At 40.9% G+C, this 16,937-nt stretch overlaps 1 protein-coding gene across 4 annotated transcripts in view; it reads right to left on the bottom strand.

Annotated features, from left to right (window-relative positions):
* The window catches only part of slc12a5a (solute carrier family 12 member 5a), a 178,900-nt gene that overhangs the window by 103,915 nt on the left and 58,048 nt on the right, over nt 1-16,937 (bottom strand). The window contains exon 1 of one of the 4 annotated variants that reach the window (XM_084929355.1): nt 3,052-3,663. The exons of 2 other annotated variants lie outside the window; for them this stretch is intronic. In XM_084929355.1, coding sequence (XP_084785481.1) covers nt 3,052-3,106 — 55 coding nt within the window. In that variant the 5' untranslated portion in view covers nt 3,107-3,663. Of the gene's footprint in view, nt 1-3,051; nt 3,664-16,937 lie in introns of those variants that run through there. One more of the 4 variants, XM_084929356.1, reaches the window with a different exon arrangement.

The following is a 16,937-nucleotide window of genomic DNA, read 5'->3' on the forward strand; positions in this document are numbered from 1 at the left end:
CCTGAGAGAAGGAGGGAGAGCAGCAGCATCGCCGAGGGACAGCGGTCAGCAACAGCCTCTGACATTCCTACTGTAATGGGGCAAAAAGGCCCCGATATCAAGAACTGTCGTGCATAGCACTGATGACTAAACAGAGTTATTCACGTTGTTCAACAGCTAGCTTAGCAGGGCTATGATTCAGATGAAAAGGATGAAAAGGATGGATTTTTGTGTGTGCGCGTGTTCGTTTGTGTGTGTGTGTGAATGAGGCCCTATCCTGAGAGATGCTGCCTACAGCAAAGTGACAAAAAGGTAGAGATAGGGGTGAGTGACAGGCAGAAACAGAGATGTGCTGAGACTAAGTGATGGGAGACACTTATCCAACTCTGCATGGGTCTCCAAATTATATATCTCACTATTGCTCATACAGTTTTTACAGGGCTCCATGTAGTCATGTGAAAAAATCTAAGTACATCTCATGATTCAGTAGCTTGTAGAACCACATTTAGAAGGAATAACTTGAAGTAATCATTTTCTGTATGACTTTATGACTCTCTCACGTCATTGTGAAGGAATTTTGTCCTAATCCTCTTTACAACATTGACTTAGTTCATTGAGATTTGTGGACCTTCAGTTAGGCACAGCTCTGCTGAGGTTCTGCCCCAGCATTATATTCATGTTGAAATCTGGACTTTGACTGGGAATTACAACACTTTGATTATGCTTTTTTTTTTTTTTTTTAGGTAATTCTGATTTGTTGGTGCTCTTGGGATCAGTGCCCTCTTACATGATCCACATTTGATCAGACAAATCAAATTCAAACCAGGTATACATAGTTCATGGTTATCTCAGTGACTGCAAGCTGCCCAAGTTCTGTGGCTGCAAAACAAGCCCAAACATTCACCTCTTAACCACCATGCTTGACAGTTTTTATGAGGTGATTGGTCCTATAAGCTGGATTTGGTTTTTGCCAGATTTGCCACTGTGCATTATAGCTAAAATGTTTCACTTTGAGCTTTGTCTGTGCAAATAACAGTTCCTTGTGGTTCTGATGTAAAGAATATGGCTATGCTGCCATGTTCTCTTTTTTTTTTTTAGAGAGAAGAGACTTTCTCCTGGCAACTCTTCCAAACATCCATACTTGTTCAGTCTTTGAGATGTAGCCTTTAGATAATTTGCTGTTTCTGTGAGCATTATAGAGTCTGACCTTGTGGGGAATTTAGTGGGACATCCACTCCTGGTCTGGAGTATTAAGGTGTGTGTTAACGCAATGACACAAACTCCCAATACCTCAGCTTTTATAGAGATGGTTACACTTGGTGATGATCATTTGATTAGCAGCAGTTGCCTGCTACTTATCCTCCTGGATGCAGGACTTTCTACACTCTTTTATCCTTTTAAAGGACTGCAAAGAGTCCTGTGAAAACTACTGTTTTGACTGTGCATTTCATAGTATTTTATCTATGTATGGCTAGAGAGTTGATGAGCAATGACACACTCGCTCAATTAGCATGTTCTCAACATGAACATTAACACAAGCATGCACATACAGATATCTAATTCTGACAGTAAATTCACAGTGCTTTAAGCTTTGAGTGCACGGTAGCAGTATTCTCAAGTAATCATATGCTGTTACACACACTTATGCATGTGCTGTTATGTGGTTTCACATCATGCTTGGTAAACTGCCCTTGATGGTTTCAATTTGTCACACATAAAAATGGGGTCATGCTTCAAACTGGCCACTAACCTCTTACAACTGCTGCCCATGTCTCTTAGCGCAACACTGTAATCCCCCCCACCAAAAAAAAAAAAAAAAGAAAAAAGAAAAACACAAGATGCCCGCATTAAGTTAAATATTCATGTTCCCAGCACTGGTCTATTTTTATCATTAAGCCCTCACAGGTAGGAGAAGAAGCATAGTGACTGTTCTCTCATCCGCAACCTGTCTCTCCAGTGCATCCCTTAGAGCCCAGGACTGACAACAACAGGGAGATTTGTGCATAATGCAGAATGAGAGAGATGAAAGAGTGAGGACACAGCTGAGACAAATATAGAGAGCAAAAGGGGAAAAAGAAGGCAGCAAAGGAAAAAGCCGAGGCTTGAGAGAGAGATGTGTGCAGAGCTACAATAATCTGTAATGTTTCGCAGACAGAAAGGAGGAGTGCTGTTGGTTTGCAGGTTTTACATAGGCAACAGCAGAATTATCCTCACTTTGAGTAATGAAAAATAAACTGAGGTTACCCGGGACTTAAACTGAATGCATGATTTAATACTCTTCTGAAAGGTGCAACGCTTGTCACGGGCACTTAGAAGAACAGGTTTATTTTTCGCCAGGGCCCGAGAAGCTACGCGCTCTCTGGTGAACAGAGCACTCACCACACAGCTCAATGCACAAACCAGCAACCTACAGGTTCTCTCTTGAAAGCCTGCAGAGACTGAGGACCCGGCTGAGCCATGGGGATTTGATGGAAGGTTGATTTTGACAGCTGGGGGTGATGGGATTAGCAGCAATGGTGGCTTGGTATCAGTAATTGTGTATGTGTGTGTGCACATGTGTGTGCATGTGTCTGTGTGTGCACCGCCTGTCTAAAGAGGTGCCATATGTGATAGGAATATTTATGTTGCCATGAAGAATGAATGAATGATTGGACGGCTGCAACACAAAATGCTAGGTACTATTAGTCCATGTGTGTATGCTTATTTGTGCGGGAGTTTGTGTGAATATTAGTAAAAAAAAAAAAAAATGTGTGCATGTGCTGGACAAAGCTGTAATACACACCATCATCGTACGGAGTGAACCCATTACTATTCCTGTCACAACAGCCTTGCAGTAAGAGCAGCAGTAGAAGAGGCATCCAGGCCGTCCACCGTACGATGTTGTAACGCACCTTGCATGTGCATGTTGTGCGATCTGCAAAGTATTTGCTGTAGATATATTTATTCTCCATCTGCTTGGTTGCGTGGGCAGATGTACATTATATGCATGTCTTGCATTGTCATGTGAATGCCCCCATTTACACGTATCTGCTCATGGGTTTGTGTCACAGCATGACACATCCCATCACTCACCCTGGCTTTGCGCTCCCCCGTCCCCCTCCTCTGTGTCGGTCAGATTGTTAAGCATCCTGGCTCCTCTACGGTGCTCTTCTGCTGCGGAGCGATGTCACCGATCAAGCTATCGGCAGCTCTCCCCGCGCTCCACGCACTGTGATACAGCCACAGAAATTGCAGGGAAGCAGCGTGGAAAATCTGCAAGCCAGGTCCTCTTCACTCCTCTCCGCTCCTTGCTGCCCGTAGGATGCACGAAGAGAGAAAGGAGAAGAGAGAGAAGGATTTTTTTCCTTTGTAGATCCTCCTCTTGACGTCTCTTCTCCGCTGCCTTGTAAGCGTGACTCTCTCGCTCTCTCTCTGTTGCTCACTCTCTCTCTTTCTCTCAGGAGGAGGAGGAGGAGGGAAGAGGGAAGCTGCAGGAGTTTGGTGGATGATGGAACGCCTCAGAGCTGCACGCTTGTTCTCCCTCCTTCCTTTCCTTCTCTCTCTTTTTCCTGCCTTTGTCACTTCTGATCTCAGTCTCACCCTATCTTAAAATACTGACTATTCCCGGCTCAGATGATGTTGCTCAGTCATTTTAGCCGCCAAACTGGTTGCATACTAAAGCAGTAGTATGATTTCTTCCATATCCATCTCCCCCCTCGCCTCTCTTTTCACATCGCACCCATGAGACAGAGAGATAGTAGCCTTGTTTTCTGTCCACACAAGAGTATTACGCATTGGATTCTCCTACTTTCAGCTTTGTAATAAGCCGCCGCACTCTCTCCCTACTTCAGTGTCACATGCAAATAGATGCTCCATTTCCTACAAGGGATGAACAAGCTCTATCAAAATCATCTGTGTGCAGTTATGCTATGCACAAAGGGTAATTTTCGCTGAAGCACATACATAGTTTCAGCAACTCTTATATGTGTACAAGAGCATACACATTCCTCCCTATCTGCTCTGCACAAATGAAGCTAAAAAGGGCATTTTTCCTTTTAGATTTTTTTCTTTTATTTCTCTCAGTGGAGAGATGCTTGGTTCCAGCTGAGAGAACCTGCATGTTGTATGGTGGCTGCAGAGCACTGAAGCCTCACTGTCAATTAAACCAGTCTCATTTTGATCCATGCAGATTTATTTTGATCTGGTACACGCTGTACTTTGAGCAGAAATGTGTGTAGTAGGAAAACACACTGTATGTGTGTGTGTGTGTGTGTGCACGTGTTTCTTTGTGTGTTCCAGTGGTTGTGATTCCACACTAGAGATATGAAAGCAATTAATCTTGGTTTTAGTCATAGTAGCGCTGATGCACAGAATGGATTTCAACAAAAAGAGAAGGAGAAAAAAATACAACTGCATGCTCAGCTTCAATGAATAAATTTATTACCAATGTCTAGAACAAAACTGGTATTGTCAAGGTACAATTACCTTGACACAGAAGCAATACCTTGAAGCTTGACAATAAATTGCATCACCAAGTTCGGTGTACAGATACATTTCTCTGTTTTTGATCATTACTACATCGTAGCCAGGAGTTTGTAACAACAGGAGACCTTCACAAAATTAAATTATAATACCAATGGAAGTAAAACCTTTACAGAAACCTTCAGGTGTTTCAGGAGTGTCCTCAATGACTTGCTCATCTCTACTTCATTTACACTCAAACAGATTTATTAAGTAATTGCTCAAAGAATGTGGTCCATGTGCATGAAATTTTCATTTTCTTTGATTTTTCAAGTGAATGACGAGGCAGAGGATTTCTAGGTTTTTTAAAGGGAGTGGAAGTAACTCATGGATTATTAACGACAGGGGCATTTTTTTAATGTAATAATGACACTTTGCCAATGTGGGTACATGACATGACATGAACACTGATCCCACTGCATCCACAATCCAGGTAAAGAACTCCAGTTCATGCATGTCTGCTATATGGAAATGTATTGTGGGACTATACTCCTGTAGACATCCAAATATCCTGTCCTGCAACACTTAACTGCTGGCCCATCATTTAGTCAGCAGCAACTGGCCATTACAGCTGTCTGGATGGATAGTTAACTTAATTTTGTGTTGTAGTTCACAAACATTTGTTAAATTACAGCAATGTCAGCAATCGAGTTTAATGTCTACTTAAGAATTGGATTTTTTATTATTAAGGCCAATATGGGGACACATATGGCAAATTATCATAAGCTATACACACTGTGGTATTTGGCTGTGGTGCGCTCTATATTAATATGATGCTGTATCCACAACCACAAAACAAATTGATAATATTTATCCAATCTCAAAAATCACATACATACTTATCTATTGTTTCACACACACTTCCACATCAGTGTGTGTGTGTGTGTATATATATATATATATATATATATACACACACACACACATTAAAGAAAAACAAAGATGCTTCCACTGCCCTGGCCTAGACCAGTTCTGTAGAAGTGATCCTGAAGTTTCCATAGATCTCCACCAAGACCCCATCCAGAGCCTCATTCTACCCTTTACCAGCCATTAAGCTCCACACACACTGGAAGTGATTCACAGAAACATGGGAGCCATAGGAAGCAAATAAAATTTGGTGTCTCCAAGCAACTATGAGCAAAATAAATGTTAGTATCATGACATGGGCAGGAAGCTAGTGGAGATAAGGAGATAAACTTTTCTCAACTTGCAGAAGCGCAATTGAGCAACTACTAATGAGAGTGCAGGACACCTAGTAGAAAACACACTGGAGGGATACCTAGACAACCAGAGCCTTGAAAGCAACCAACTGTTAGCTTTAAATCGGTACATGACAAGCGAATCACTTACAGTGTGGATGCCGCTTTAGTACTTTTGAATGGACACCATCTTACCTGTTGAGAAAAGTAAAGGAAGCAACCATTACATAAGGATCATAGTCTGTTACCACTAAGTCTTTGAACTCCAGAAAAGCAAAATCTGTGGCTTTCAGCTTTGTTTCCTTGTGAGATCCTTGATTTCTGTGTGTTAAATAGAGTCAATGGTTAACAAAACAGTCTACTTGACAAATGAGTTAAGGCACACCACACAGTGCTCCTACATTATCACAAAACATACTTGACTCTATAGCACCTATCCAGTGCACCCTTTTTGATGTCAGGTGGTCTGTTTAAGCTGTCATTGCTCAGTTCATGCCACAGCTCCAGTTTAAATAAACCAGGCCAAAGTGCTTCACTGCTGCAGCTGTTTACATGCAATATTTAATCAGCCCAAACTAGCACCATCAAGTAGACTCATAAATGGGACAGTGTGGTGAGGTTATGAAAAGATATTACTAATCTACCTCTGTGCAGCTTTACAAGTCACCTGGGCAACATTCACTGCATTAACTCACACACTGATGTTCGTGTTGGCTGACTGAAGCAAAAACATATTTGCATCAAATCAGCTGATGCTGTCAAACAGTCTGCCAAATCTCTGTAATATTTTTGATCGGGCAACAAAGTAGACATTCAGCCAACTGTAAATTTGAGTAATTCGTTGTTTTACATCACTGATGCATGTAATACTTTGTTTGCCAACACTGACCTTGAAATGGAGCTCCTGTAAATAAATTTATATTGCAGGCTCAAATGCACTAAACCAGTTACCGGCAATATAATTATGTATATACCTCTTCCTAAGTTTGTAGAGTCCCCTGACTTTATTTTCTATTCAATTCAGTTTTATTTATATACCATCAAATCACAAGAACAGTTGGATTGATGCACTTTATATTGTAAAAACCGTACAATGACTGCGCCAGTCACCAACACACAAAAACTAGTCTGCTGTATGCCATATAAAGACTGATACAACTTTAAAATTACTCTGATTTTATATATTATGATATAAATATGCTAGGGATGTGCGATATGAACAAAATCTCATATCCCGATATAAGACATTTGTAGTCCTGACAACGATATACATCACAAAAATTTTACATTTTCTGTAAATTCTGTGAATCTCTGGCAACTCGACTTGCGTGAAATGTTTTCAGAATGACCGATGCATGAAGCTATACATTTTTAGACATAAGTTGTAACGGCCACCATTTTCTTTGTGGGTATTTATTACATGGCGTGCTGCTGGGGAAAAGCATGTTCTAACGTTTGAGTCTAAGGTTTAAACTCTCTCCATACTCTTTCATGTGATTCTTGTGTAGGTAGTAGAGGAGGTTTGTAGTGTTTAAGTCTGAGGTGGGGACCGGTTTCCTTGCAGTCAGCTGACTGCAAGGTGCTCAGGTCCTGTGGCTGCGAAATAAGCTCAAACTACCACCCCTTCACTACCGCCCATATGGAAAAGATATATATAAATCTTATAAAGTTTGTATCTGTCTTGTGTGAAACTTGTATGAAAAGCATACAAGAGTGAAAACAGATATAAGATCCCTACAGAAATTATATAATGAAACTTGTATGTTTTGGATACTTACTAAAACAATATATGAAAGTAATGAGAAAGTGGCCACTTTCATGAGTAAATCATATAAGTTTTTACTATTTCTTTTCCATATGGGCGTGCTTGACAGGTGGCTTGTGGTGTTTTTGCCGATTTGCTGTTTGCTTTTTGCCAAGTGTGGCGCTGTGCATTAAATACACAGATGCAGGTTTGAAAACCTAAGCTATGCTTCCATGTTCTTTTTAAAGAGAAAAGGCTTTCTCCTACTTCCAAACAACACTTACAGGTCTTTTTCTAATTATACTGTCATGAACTTGCATGCATTCAACACCTAACTAAGGCCTGTAGTGTCTGAGATGTAGCCTTTGGGGCTTTTTGTTCAATTTCTCTGAGCATTTATTGGTTTGTCCTAGGGTAGAATTTGCTGGGATGCTCACTCAGAGAGAAGAGAAGTAAACTGCCTATACTTCCACTTTGATAGAGATGGTCACACTTGCTGACGATTCATTAATCAAGCAAAACATGGCTTCTACTTAATTGCTGTGGAAGCATTAAGGGTGTACTTATATTTCCAAAAGAATAAAGAAATTGGTATCATCCATCCATCCATCCATCCATCTGCTTCCGCTTATCTGGGGCTGGGTCGTGGGGCAACAGCCTAAGCAGAGAAGCCCAGACCTCCCTCTCCCCAGCCACCTCCTCCAGCTTGTGCGGGTGAACACCAAGACATTCCCAGGCCAGCCGAGAGATATAATCTCTCCAATGTGTCCTGGGTATGCCCCGGAGCCTCCTTCTGGAGAGGCCAGCCACCCTTTGGAGGAAGCTCATTTTCGCAGCTTGTATCCGCAATCTCTCTCTTTTGGTCACTTCCCACAGCTCGTGACCATAGGTGAGGGCAGGGACATAGATTGACCGGTAAATAGAGATCTTCGCTTTTACACTCAGCTTCTCTTCACCACAAAAGACCGATACAGCTTCCGCTCCCTTCTGCAGTCACTCGTGAACAAGAACCCGAGATACTTAAACTCCTCCACTTTGGCCAAGAACTCGTCGCTGACCCAGAGTGGGCACGCCACCCTTTTCAGGCTGAGGACCATGGCCTCAGATAGGGCTGTGCGATATGACCAAAATCTCATATCCCGATATAAGAATTCTATCATCCCGATAACGATATGAATCACAAAAATGTAACATTTTCTGTAAATTCTATGAATCTCGGGCAGCTCGACTTGCGGGAAGTGTTTCCAGCTGCGCGTCGTGTACCTGGAGTCGAGTGTTTTAACCGATGCATGAAACTATACATTTTTAGACATAAGTTGTAACGGCCGCCGTTTTCTTTGTGAGTGTTTATTACACGGCGTGCTGCGGGGAAAAGCCTGTTCTAACATTTGAGTCTAAGGTTTATTTTTTAGCACCTGGCGGCTATTTTTTACTTCTCATCCGTAAATAATCTGCTCTTTCACGTGATTCAGTTTATTTTGAAAAGTCTCAACAGGATCTTGAGCTTTATTGTGAAAGATTTATGTGGAACATAAACAAGCGGACACGCGATGCTGTTACCGTCTTTGTTGCTAACCACAACGCATAAAAACAGGCGCTCGTCCATCCGTAGTGTGGTTATCTAAGACGTTTTTATATCATCATCCGATATATATCGTTATATCGAACAGCCCTAGCCTCAGATTTGGAGGTGCTGATTCTTATTCCCACCACTTCACATTCGGCTACGAACCGTTCCAGTGTGAGACTTTCCCAGGGAGGCTGAGGCGCGTGATCCCCCTACAGTTGTAACACACCCTCCGGTCCCCCTTCTTAAAGATGCCAAATCAGAGGTACCGCCCCTGATCTCCACGCAACATTGCAGAGGCATGTCAACCAAGATAGCCCTACAACATCCAGAGCCTTCAGAAGCCCAGGGCGGACCTTTTCCACCCACACCAAGGAATTGTTTAACTGCCTCAGTGACCTCGTCCCCGGCGAAGCCAAAGTCTCATTGATGGAATTCAAATTTCCTGCGGGCACTATTCTGTGCATGTACTGCTGACTCACTCAGCCACCTAAAAACACAATCTTAAACAGCATGGCTTGCTGACAGCTTAACAGTATTTTGTCTACAAACAGGGCCTTTTATTGGATTAGCACAAACCCATACAACAATCAGACACTGCCAAAAGGAGCTCTTTAGGTATTATATGGAAGGTGCACTCAGTGAGGAACAGAGCAATACTGAGTGGATCAAAAACTACGCTACCTAAATTTGTGAGCCTTCCTCGGGGTTCTTGTGAATGTGAGGGAGTGTAAAAATTCACAAGAGCTGTGGGCATTGCAGGAAACCATCAACGTTGTAAAAAACATAAAATAAGACTCTGCAGCATCTGCGAGGCTGTGGGCAGTTCAGTAGTGTGGAAAGAAGGTGAGGGAAAATTGACAAATAAGAGGCTTTTACGCCTCTATGCAGATGTATCAGTCATAAATTTTCTGAAGTTGTACTTGTTGTCTGTGCCTGATTACATGCATGTGAGATAGAAATATGTAAATTCAATTGTGTGTATCTGCAATTTTGTTTCTCGGAGAAGCACTGCTGCTAATTAATTACCTTTAAAATGTAAATTTAGCCATTCTGTTTCAAAAAATCATTTTAAAATTAGTTATTTCAAAGGGTTCAAATTAAATTATCAGTCTTTTTATGTCTTTTTTTATGTGTATCTTAAATAGATCTTTACTACGGTCCATTCTGCTCAGAAACCTACTAATAAAGCGGGGTAGCACATACTCAAAATATGTTTGATGATGACAGGCCATTGTCAAAAGAAATTCAATTATATTTCCAAGCAGGGCTTCTGGCACAGTGACATTGTGTCATCAAGAACAACAACAACAACAAAAAAAAAAGTGGAAAGGATGGAAAGGAGAGGAGTGAAAGCTTGAGGTGACTAGAAGAGCACAGACCTCTAAAAAATTTAAGGAGCAAATGAAAGACAAAGGAAACATATAACGCCTGGGAATAAAAATACATGCTGTCTGCACTAAGATTTAGAATTAGAGTACTGTACAAAGGTCTCGAGCCCCATGATGTAGATTTATTGAAATGTGCACAAATAAATCGAAATAGAGTCTATAAAACAGAAATAGAGTTTGTACTGTTCTAACAAGCTTGAAAGTATGACCACCCTTATTCTTCAACACTGCCTCAGCTCTCTAGTTTTCAGGAATACTTCTCCACTGAAAACTCTTCTTTGCATATTGGCTGCTTTTTGTTCCCTCAATATGTTTTACAGAGGGCTACAGCCACTCACTACATTACATCTGTTACCACTGATTTTCAATCCAGTTGTTGTATAATTTAGAATACCTCAGCCTTTCCTTCCCATTTACTTTCAATAAGAAAGGCTTTTTGACAGGCACCCTTCCACTTCCAAATCACCTTGTTGGTGTAAAAATATTGTTATGTGCCTCTCATCCTGTGTCATCTCTGGCATTTTTTGCAGGGTTAGCTAAAGAATTTGGAACAATTAATGCATTTTTGCAACAGGTTGCTAATAACAAAATGACTAAAGGTACAATTTAAAATTGGTTTGAAGCTTTTTTAAGTGTAGACAAAACACTGGTTTATCTCTTAAGCCAGGTGCCTGTTTTATGCTTCAATCTAGACATCTTTCGATTAGTAAGAAATAACATCAGCACTGTCACAATACTTTTTGCAGATTACAAAACCTCTTTTGCAGTTACCGCAAATTACCACGTTTCTTTTTGATACTACTCTTATGCCTGTATAGTTTATTCTATAAAAAGCTACAGTCTACAGAATGTAAACCTAAGCTTAACTACAAACAAAGTTTGCAAAATATGTGCAATGTGTTAAAGAACGTTATTTTGCAAGAGGCATGTGGAAGACAATATGCTGGTCAGGTGTGACTTTCTGTCTCCACCCATACAAAAATTTAAATTTTGCTAAATCACATTAGGCAATGAGTTCCCCTTTGCATTAGTGTGTTTTGAAAGGGATTTTTTTAATATTATATCTGCAGTTTGGCAACAAGGTTGTCTGATTCCTTTTCAAATATCATTACTGGGCGATCGTGGCTCAAGAGTTGGGAGTTCACCTTGTAATCCGAAGGTTGCCAGTTCGAGCCCCGGCTTGGACAGTCTCGGTCGTTGTGTCCTTGGGCAAGACACTTCACCCGTTGCCTACTGGTGGTGGTCAGAGGGCCCGGTGGCGCCAGTGTCCGGCAGCCTCGCCTCTGTCAGTGCGCCCCAGGGTGGCTGTGGCTACAATGTAGCTGCCATCACCAGTGTGTGAATGTGTGTGTGAATGGGTGGATGGATGACTGGCTGTGTAAAGTGCTTTGGGGTCCTTAGGGACTAGTAAAGCGCTATACAAATACAGGCCATTATATATATGAAAACAAGATGCAACTGGAAAATTTCAAAGTCAAATGAATTCTTTCACTGCAAATAAATACATGAAGAGTGCATCTAAGGCTACGTTCACACTGCAGGTCTTAATGCTCAATTACGATTTTTTTTGTCTGGTTGTTCACACTACAAATAAAATGTGACAGCAAATGCGCTCTAGTGTGAACGGTTCACGGCCCTCAAAGTGGCTTGCATGCGCAAAAGAAAACGTCACACACAACGTGCTCTGTTTACGGAAGTAAAAATGGCAGCTACAGAGCTAGTAGGTGTTGTTGCAGCAGTCTATCAATTTCTGCACAGTCGTAACTGACAGAATTTTGACAAATTAATTAGAGAAAGAAGGACACTGAGAAAAAAGAGAGCCCGTGCTTTAACAATGGCCTTGTTTGGAGCAGTGGCTGCTACCTCCGTGCAGAGTTATATATGGACACGGAGTCGGAACCAGGAGTGGTGGGGTTGGTTTGTGTTCTCCGGCGCTGATAACTGGCGTCTGTCTTGTGTCAGTGACGTAAAAGACCGATTTAATGCGACATGACCATTCAAACACCAGTCGTTTTCTAAAACATCAGATATATCGGATTCAGTACCACATACGAAAGTAACCTAGGTTGGATTTGAAAATATCGGATTTGTGCCGTTCAAACTGTCATACCATGATCGGATATGGGTTGCATAGAGTCAAAAAAGTCTGATTTAATGCGCTTTCACCTGCAGTGTGAACGTAGCCTAAGGGATTTCCACATACTTCTATACATTTTTGATAGACCCTCGAGTTCTGCTTATTCTGAGCTTGTGTGTCCCAAACCTCCACTGGATGAGGATTAGATAAATACAATTATATACCAAAAAAAATATCAGAATGGTGTATGTCACACACTGAAGACAAAAGTTGCAGTACTCTGTGTGGTCCCTACATCAAGTCAGTTCAGTTACTGGCCACTAGAAAAGCACTCAAACTGCCACAGTTTTCTCACTGTAATACTCAATAGTGCACTAGACAAGCTGCTATGCTTGTTGTAGGATGAGATAAAGTGAGAAGACGACCAGTTCCAACCTGCAGTATCACTAGCTGTGCCTTGTCTTCTCGTGTGTTCTGGCTGTCTTGGACAACTGCCAGATCATTATGGTCTATCTGGGCACCTCCAGAGATTGACAAGGGCATTCAGCATTTTACAGCATCTGGCACCCACAAAAACAAAAGCTCTGGACATGGTCCACTACTTGAATTGGAAACATAACAAAAGACACTCCGACAAAACCAAGGAAATTCTCAGGAAGCTTGAAACATGGTTCTTTTCTTTCCAAATGTAAAATGGAAGCTCAAAAGCTTTGAAATGAAACAACATTCATAATATTCTCTTTGAATTCTTTTAGTGTGTGAAATTGAATAATATTTTCAGCGAGACCAGGCACTTATGCTTAAATAATGCAATACAGAGGCTTTCTTTATCTGTCAAAAATCTTAGCCTGAAAAGGCTCAGTCAGCATCAGCACTGGACACATCAAAGTCACCATTCTGATCCTTAGAATTATGATGTTTGTAACAAGTTGACGCTTGCTTCATAAAAACATTGCATCGAGTTAATGTTTTTACAGTAATATTATATGTGTTGAATCCAAAGTTATTCAACCAAAAACAACCCACATATGTCAAAGTCAAATCTTTACTGGATGCTGACTGCCATCAGTCTAATTAAAGCTGCATGGTGATAAATAATGCATTATCTGCGGTACATTGAAAATGAAATATGCAAACATTAAAATGACTCCTATGAACAACGTGGACATATTTACACAGAGTGTTATTGCAGGACCTTGGTGAAACAATTTGAGAATGCAGTCTGTTATCACAATACTGTAGCACACTAGATTTCCCATGTGTCTTATTCCCTCTCTCAACTGTAAATCTGATCAGACTCTGCTCAAAGCAGTCTAATATCCTCCTACAGTACACCGGAGGACAAACAAACAAAAAAGCTGCATGCAGCACAACAGCTTATATCGTACATAGCTATCAGTTTATTCGCATAAAATTGTGTTTGGATGGGTTCAAGAAAATTACACTGTAACTATTTGAGTTTTGCCCCAGACTCCTGAGAGGTGATTTACAGTGGGCTATAGATGATAATGGATATAGGACAGAGGAAAGGGTGGGTAGATTCGGTCTACTACTGTCCATCACTTTACCTGGTGCTCTTTACAGTATCCCCTCCCCTCTCCTTCCTTTTGAAAAAACAAAAACAAAAAAAACTTTGTCCTTCACAAACAAATCTAATCATAGCTTTGTACTTTGTGAAGGGCGGTTTCTGCAGAATGAAAGTACACCCACTGTCATTATCAAATATAAGCTGGAAACAAAGAGGGGGGCAAAAATCAATTCAGCTCAACTACCTTTCACCCCTTTCACACACACACACACACACACACGCGCGCACGCACACACTTTGATTAAATATTGTCATATTATGTGACCATAGGACGTGTTGTCCAAGGCTGAGAGTCTACATGTGCATGTTGTCAGAGATTTGTTAAGTGTTGAAAGCTCCGGGGCATACAGAACCTCTTGGCCCTCAGAGGGGTTGTAAAGTAATTAATCTAAGAATAGCTGGGGCAGTCCTGAGAAACGAGACCCCGCATCTGACAAGGCTTTGATAGTGAGACAGGCATCTGAAGATGTAAGCGAGATTCTTGTAGCCTTGGCAGGAAGTACGAGGGGATCAAAGTGGTCCGGCAATGTTACGACACTTTTGTTTGCTCTAAACATGTTTATCTGATGAAGCCTGCCAGCCGATCTCAGAGTGTTGTCTTTCTAATCGCCTAATCCTTTCACAGCAGCCTCTGGCTCTCAGGGAAAAACACTGAAAAATACTGAGGTCATCAACACTCTGTATACAGAGGACATTAAAGTTAATTTAGTCTGTATGCATAAATATGCACTGATATTTACTTGTAGTTGGATAAACATAAATGAACGATATGTTTAAATTCTTGCATATCTTGAGAATACTTCAATGATGATGAAATTGTTGATAAATCTAAGCTATTCCTTCTAACAGGAACTTGCATTTAATCCCAAATAAACCAGGTGACAGTGATGCTGATATATAATGGTCAGATGCTTTGAATCATTCATACTTTAGCATCAGTTGTGTTACAATGTACTAAGACATCATAAAACATCATTGCTATGCCCAACACTTAGTATTATGACAGTACTGTTATGCTGATTCCACTGCTGTTGAAGATATTGTAGCATATATAAGTAGCTGATCCTTTGTATGTGTACGAGAGAGCGAAGGAAGACTGACATCTTCCCACATTAAAAAGGTGAGCTTGACAGAACTATTGAGCTGTGGCGGTAGGCAGTCCATGCTGGAACCTCTGAAGTGTTAGATAAAGACGTAGCAGGAAGAAAAGCAGTGGTGAGATGCACCTTGTACAGGGAAAAAAAAGGCAGACAATAGTGGATAAGATGCTCTGAGAGAGCAGAGATATATTTTAAGTGTCTGGGATTACATCTCTAGTGTATGTGTAGAGCACCATAGCTTTACTGCATCCATACATCCACCAGCACTGCATTAACTCAGCCTCTTTTTTCTATTTATTCCATTAAAGCCACTGAGGAGGTGGAGGAGCAGGAGGAAGGAAGCTGTGACCCAGTTTTATTTTCTCTAAAGAAAAGAGATGGAGCAACAGAGAGAGAAAAATGAAGTGAGAGAAGACGACAAAGAGGAGGAGTGGGGAACACTGGCCTGAATGAGAACAGAAAGTAATGAGGGCCTCATTTACAAACATGGCTCTCCATATTTTGTCCTCCCCACTGTGATCAGTGTCAGTGTGGTCAAACCAAAATACAGAGGCAATCAACTCTTTGGTTAATTTGCACATAACTTTGCTTCTGTTATAGGTTTTGCATGCAATGTGTCATGAAATGCAGGATTATGACCCAAATGCAGACTAAAGACAGACTGAATGAACTGAAAACACACCTTTAATTGGAAGGTGGAAAAATTCAAAATAAAATCATAAAGCCCATTAGAAGTAACCTGAGAAAGGGTAAACACTAGTAATTGGTCAAACCGCACCGATGCTTCCGAACGTTGGGAAATCCTGGAAGCGTTTAGTGAAGCACGTATCGACTCTTGTGTTTTCGAGTGCTGTCACTGATGTTCGAAGTCTCGCTGGTTCAGGAAGTGGTTCGAGTACTGGCACAATTTATGAATACACATCTATCGCAATCGATCAACTTTGTAGCTTACTGTTGTCAATTTGTTGGTGTGGGTGACACAACTGCATTTTGTTATCAACTATAATAATGGAATTGACAGAACTAATACTATATTAGTTCTATCAATAATAATACTATAATACCATAATCTATTATTACTATACTACATTATAAAAAAGACTGACTAGTGACCAGAAAGAAGGACCTGGATGAGACCTTGGTATTAATGATTATCAAAGACAAATAGCCTCTCAGCATATTGGAGGGCACAGGATATAAGGATTTTGTGTCAAAACTGGATCCAACCTGGGGTTTTTTGTGTTTGTTTTTTAAATTTTTTTTCCCATCCTTTAGGCTGTGAAGGCAGTGGTTGTGGGAAAAAAATTCCAGGGTGAGAAAAGGAAAGCCAATGTAGAAACAATTAGGGTAACAGCAGATATGTGGACATCCATTAACATGGATGCCTGGTTGTGATTTGCCATTCTGTGGATGGGAAACATTCCAGTATCCAGTCAGCTTTAATGGACACACATAGAAAGAAATTTAGCTTGTGTGATCCCTCAGGGAGAAATGGGGAATAACATCACACGTGCCATGTAACTGATGGAGCATCCAATATAACTGCCTGTGGTAGGGGACTGCAGCTCCATCTGTATTGCCCATATTCTAAACTTCACTGTAAAAAAGGACGCCAGTGATACCATTATTAAATATGCTAAGTAGATCCTCCAGGAGGAGGAAAAACATGCAACAATCACACTGGCAAGGGAATATGGGAAGCACCTCATCAGGCTCCTAAGGGAAAAGCTCTTTAAAAAAAAAAAGAAAAAAGAAAAAATGAAGTCTAGAAAAATTTGGCAGAACTTGTGAA

The sequence above is a fragment of the Perissodus microlepis genome, chromosome 5 (assembly GCF_051167445.1).
Source record: "Perissodus microlepis isolate ML-2025 ecotype Zambia chromosome 5, ASM5116744v1, whole genome shotgun sequence".
NCBI lineage: Eukaryota > Metazoa > Chordata > Actinopteri > Cichliformes > Cichlidae > Perissodus > Perissodus microlepis.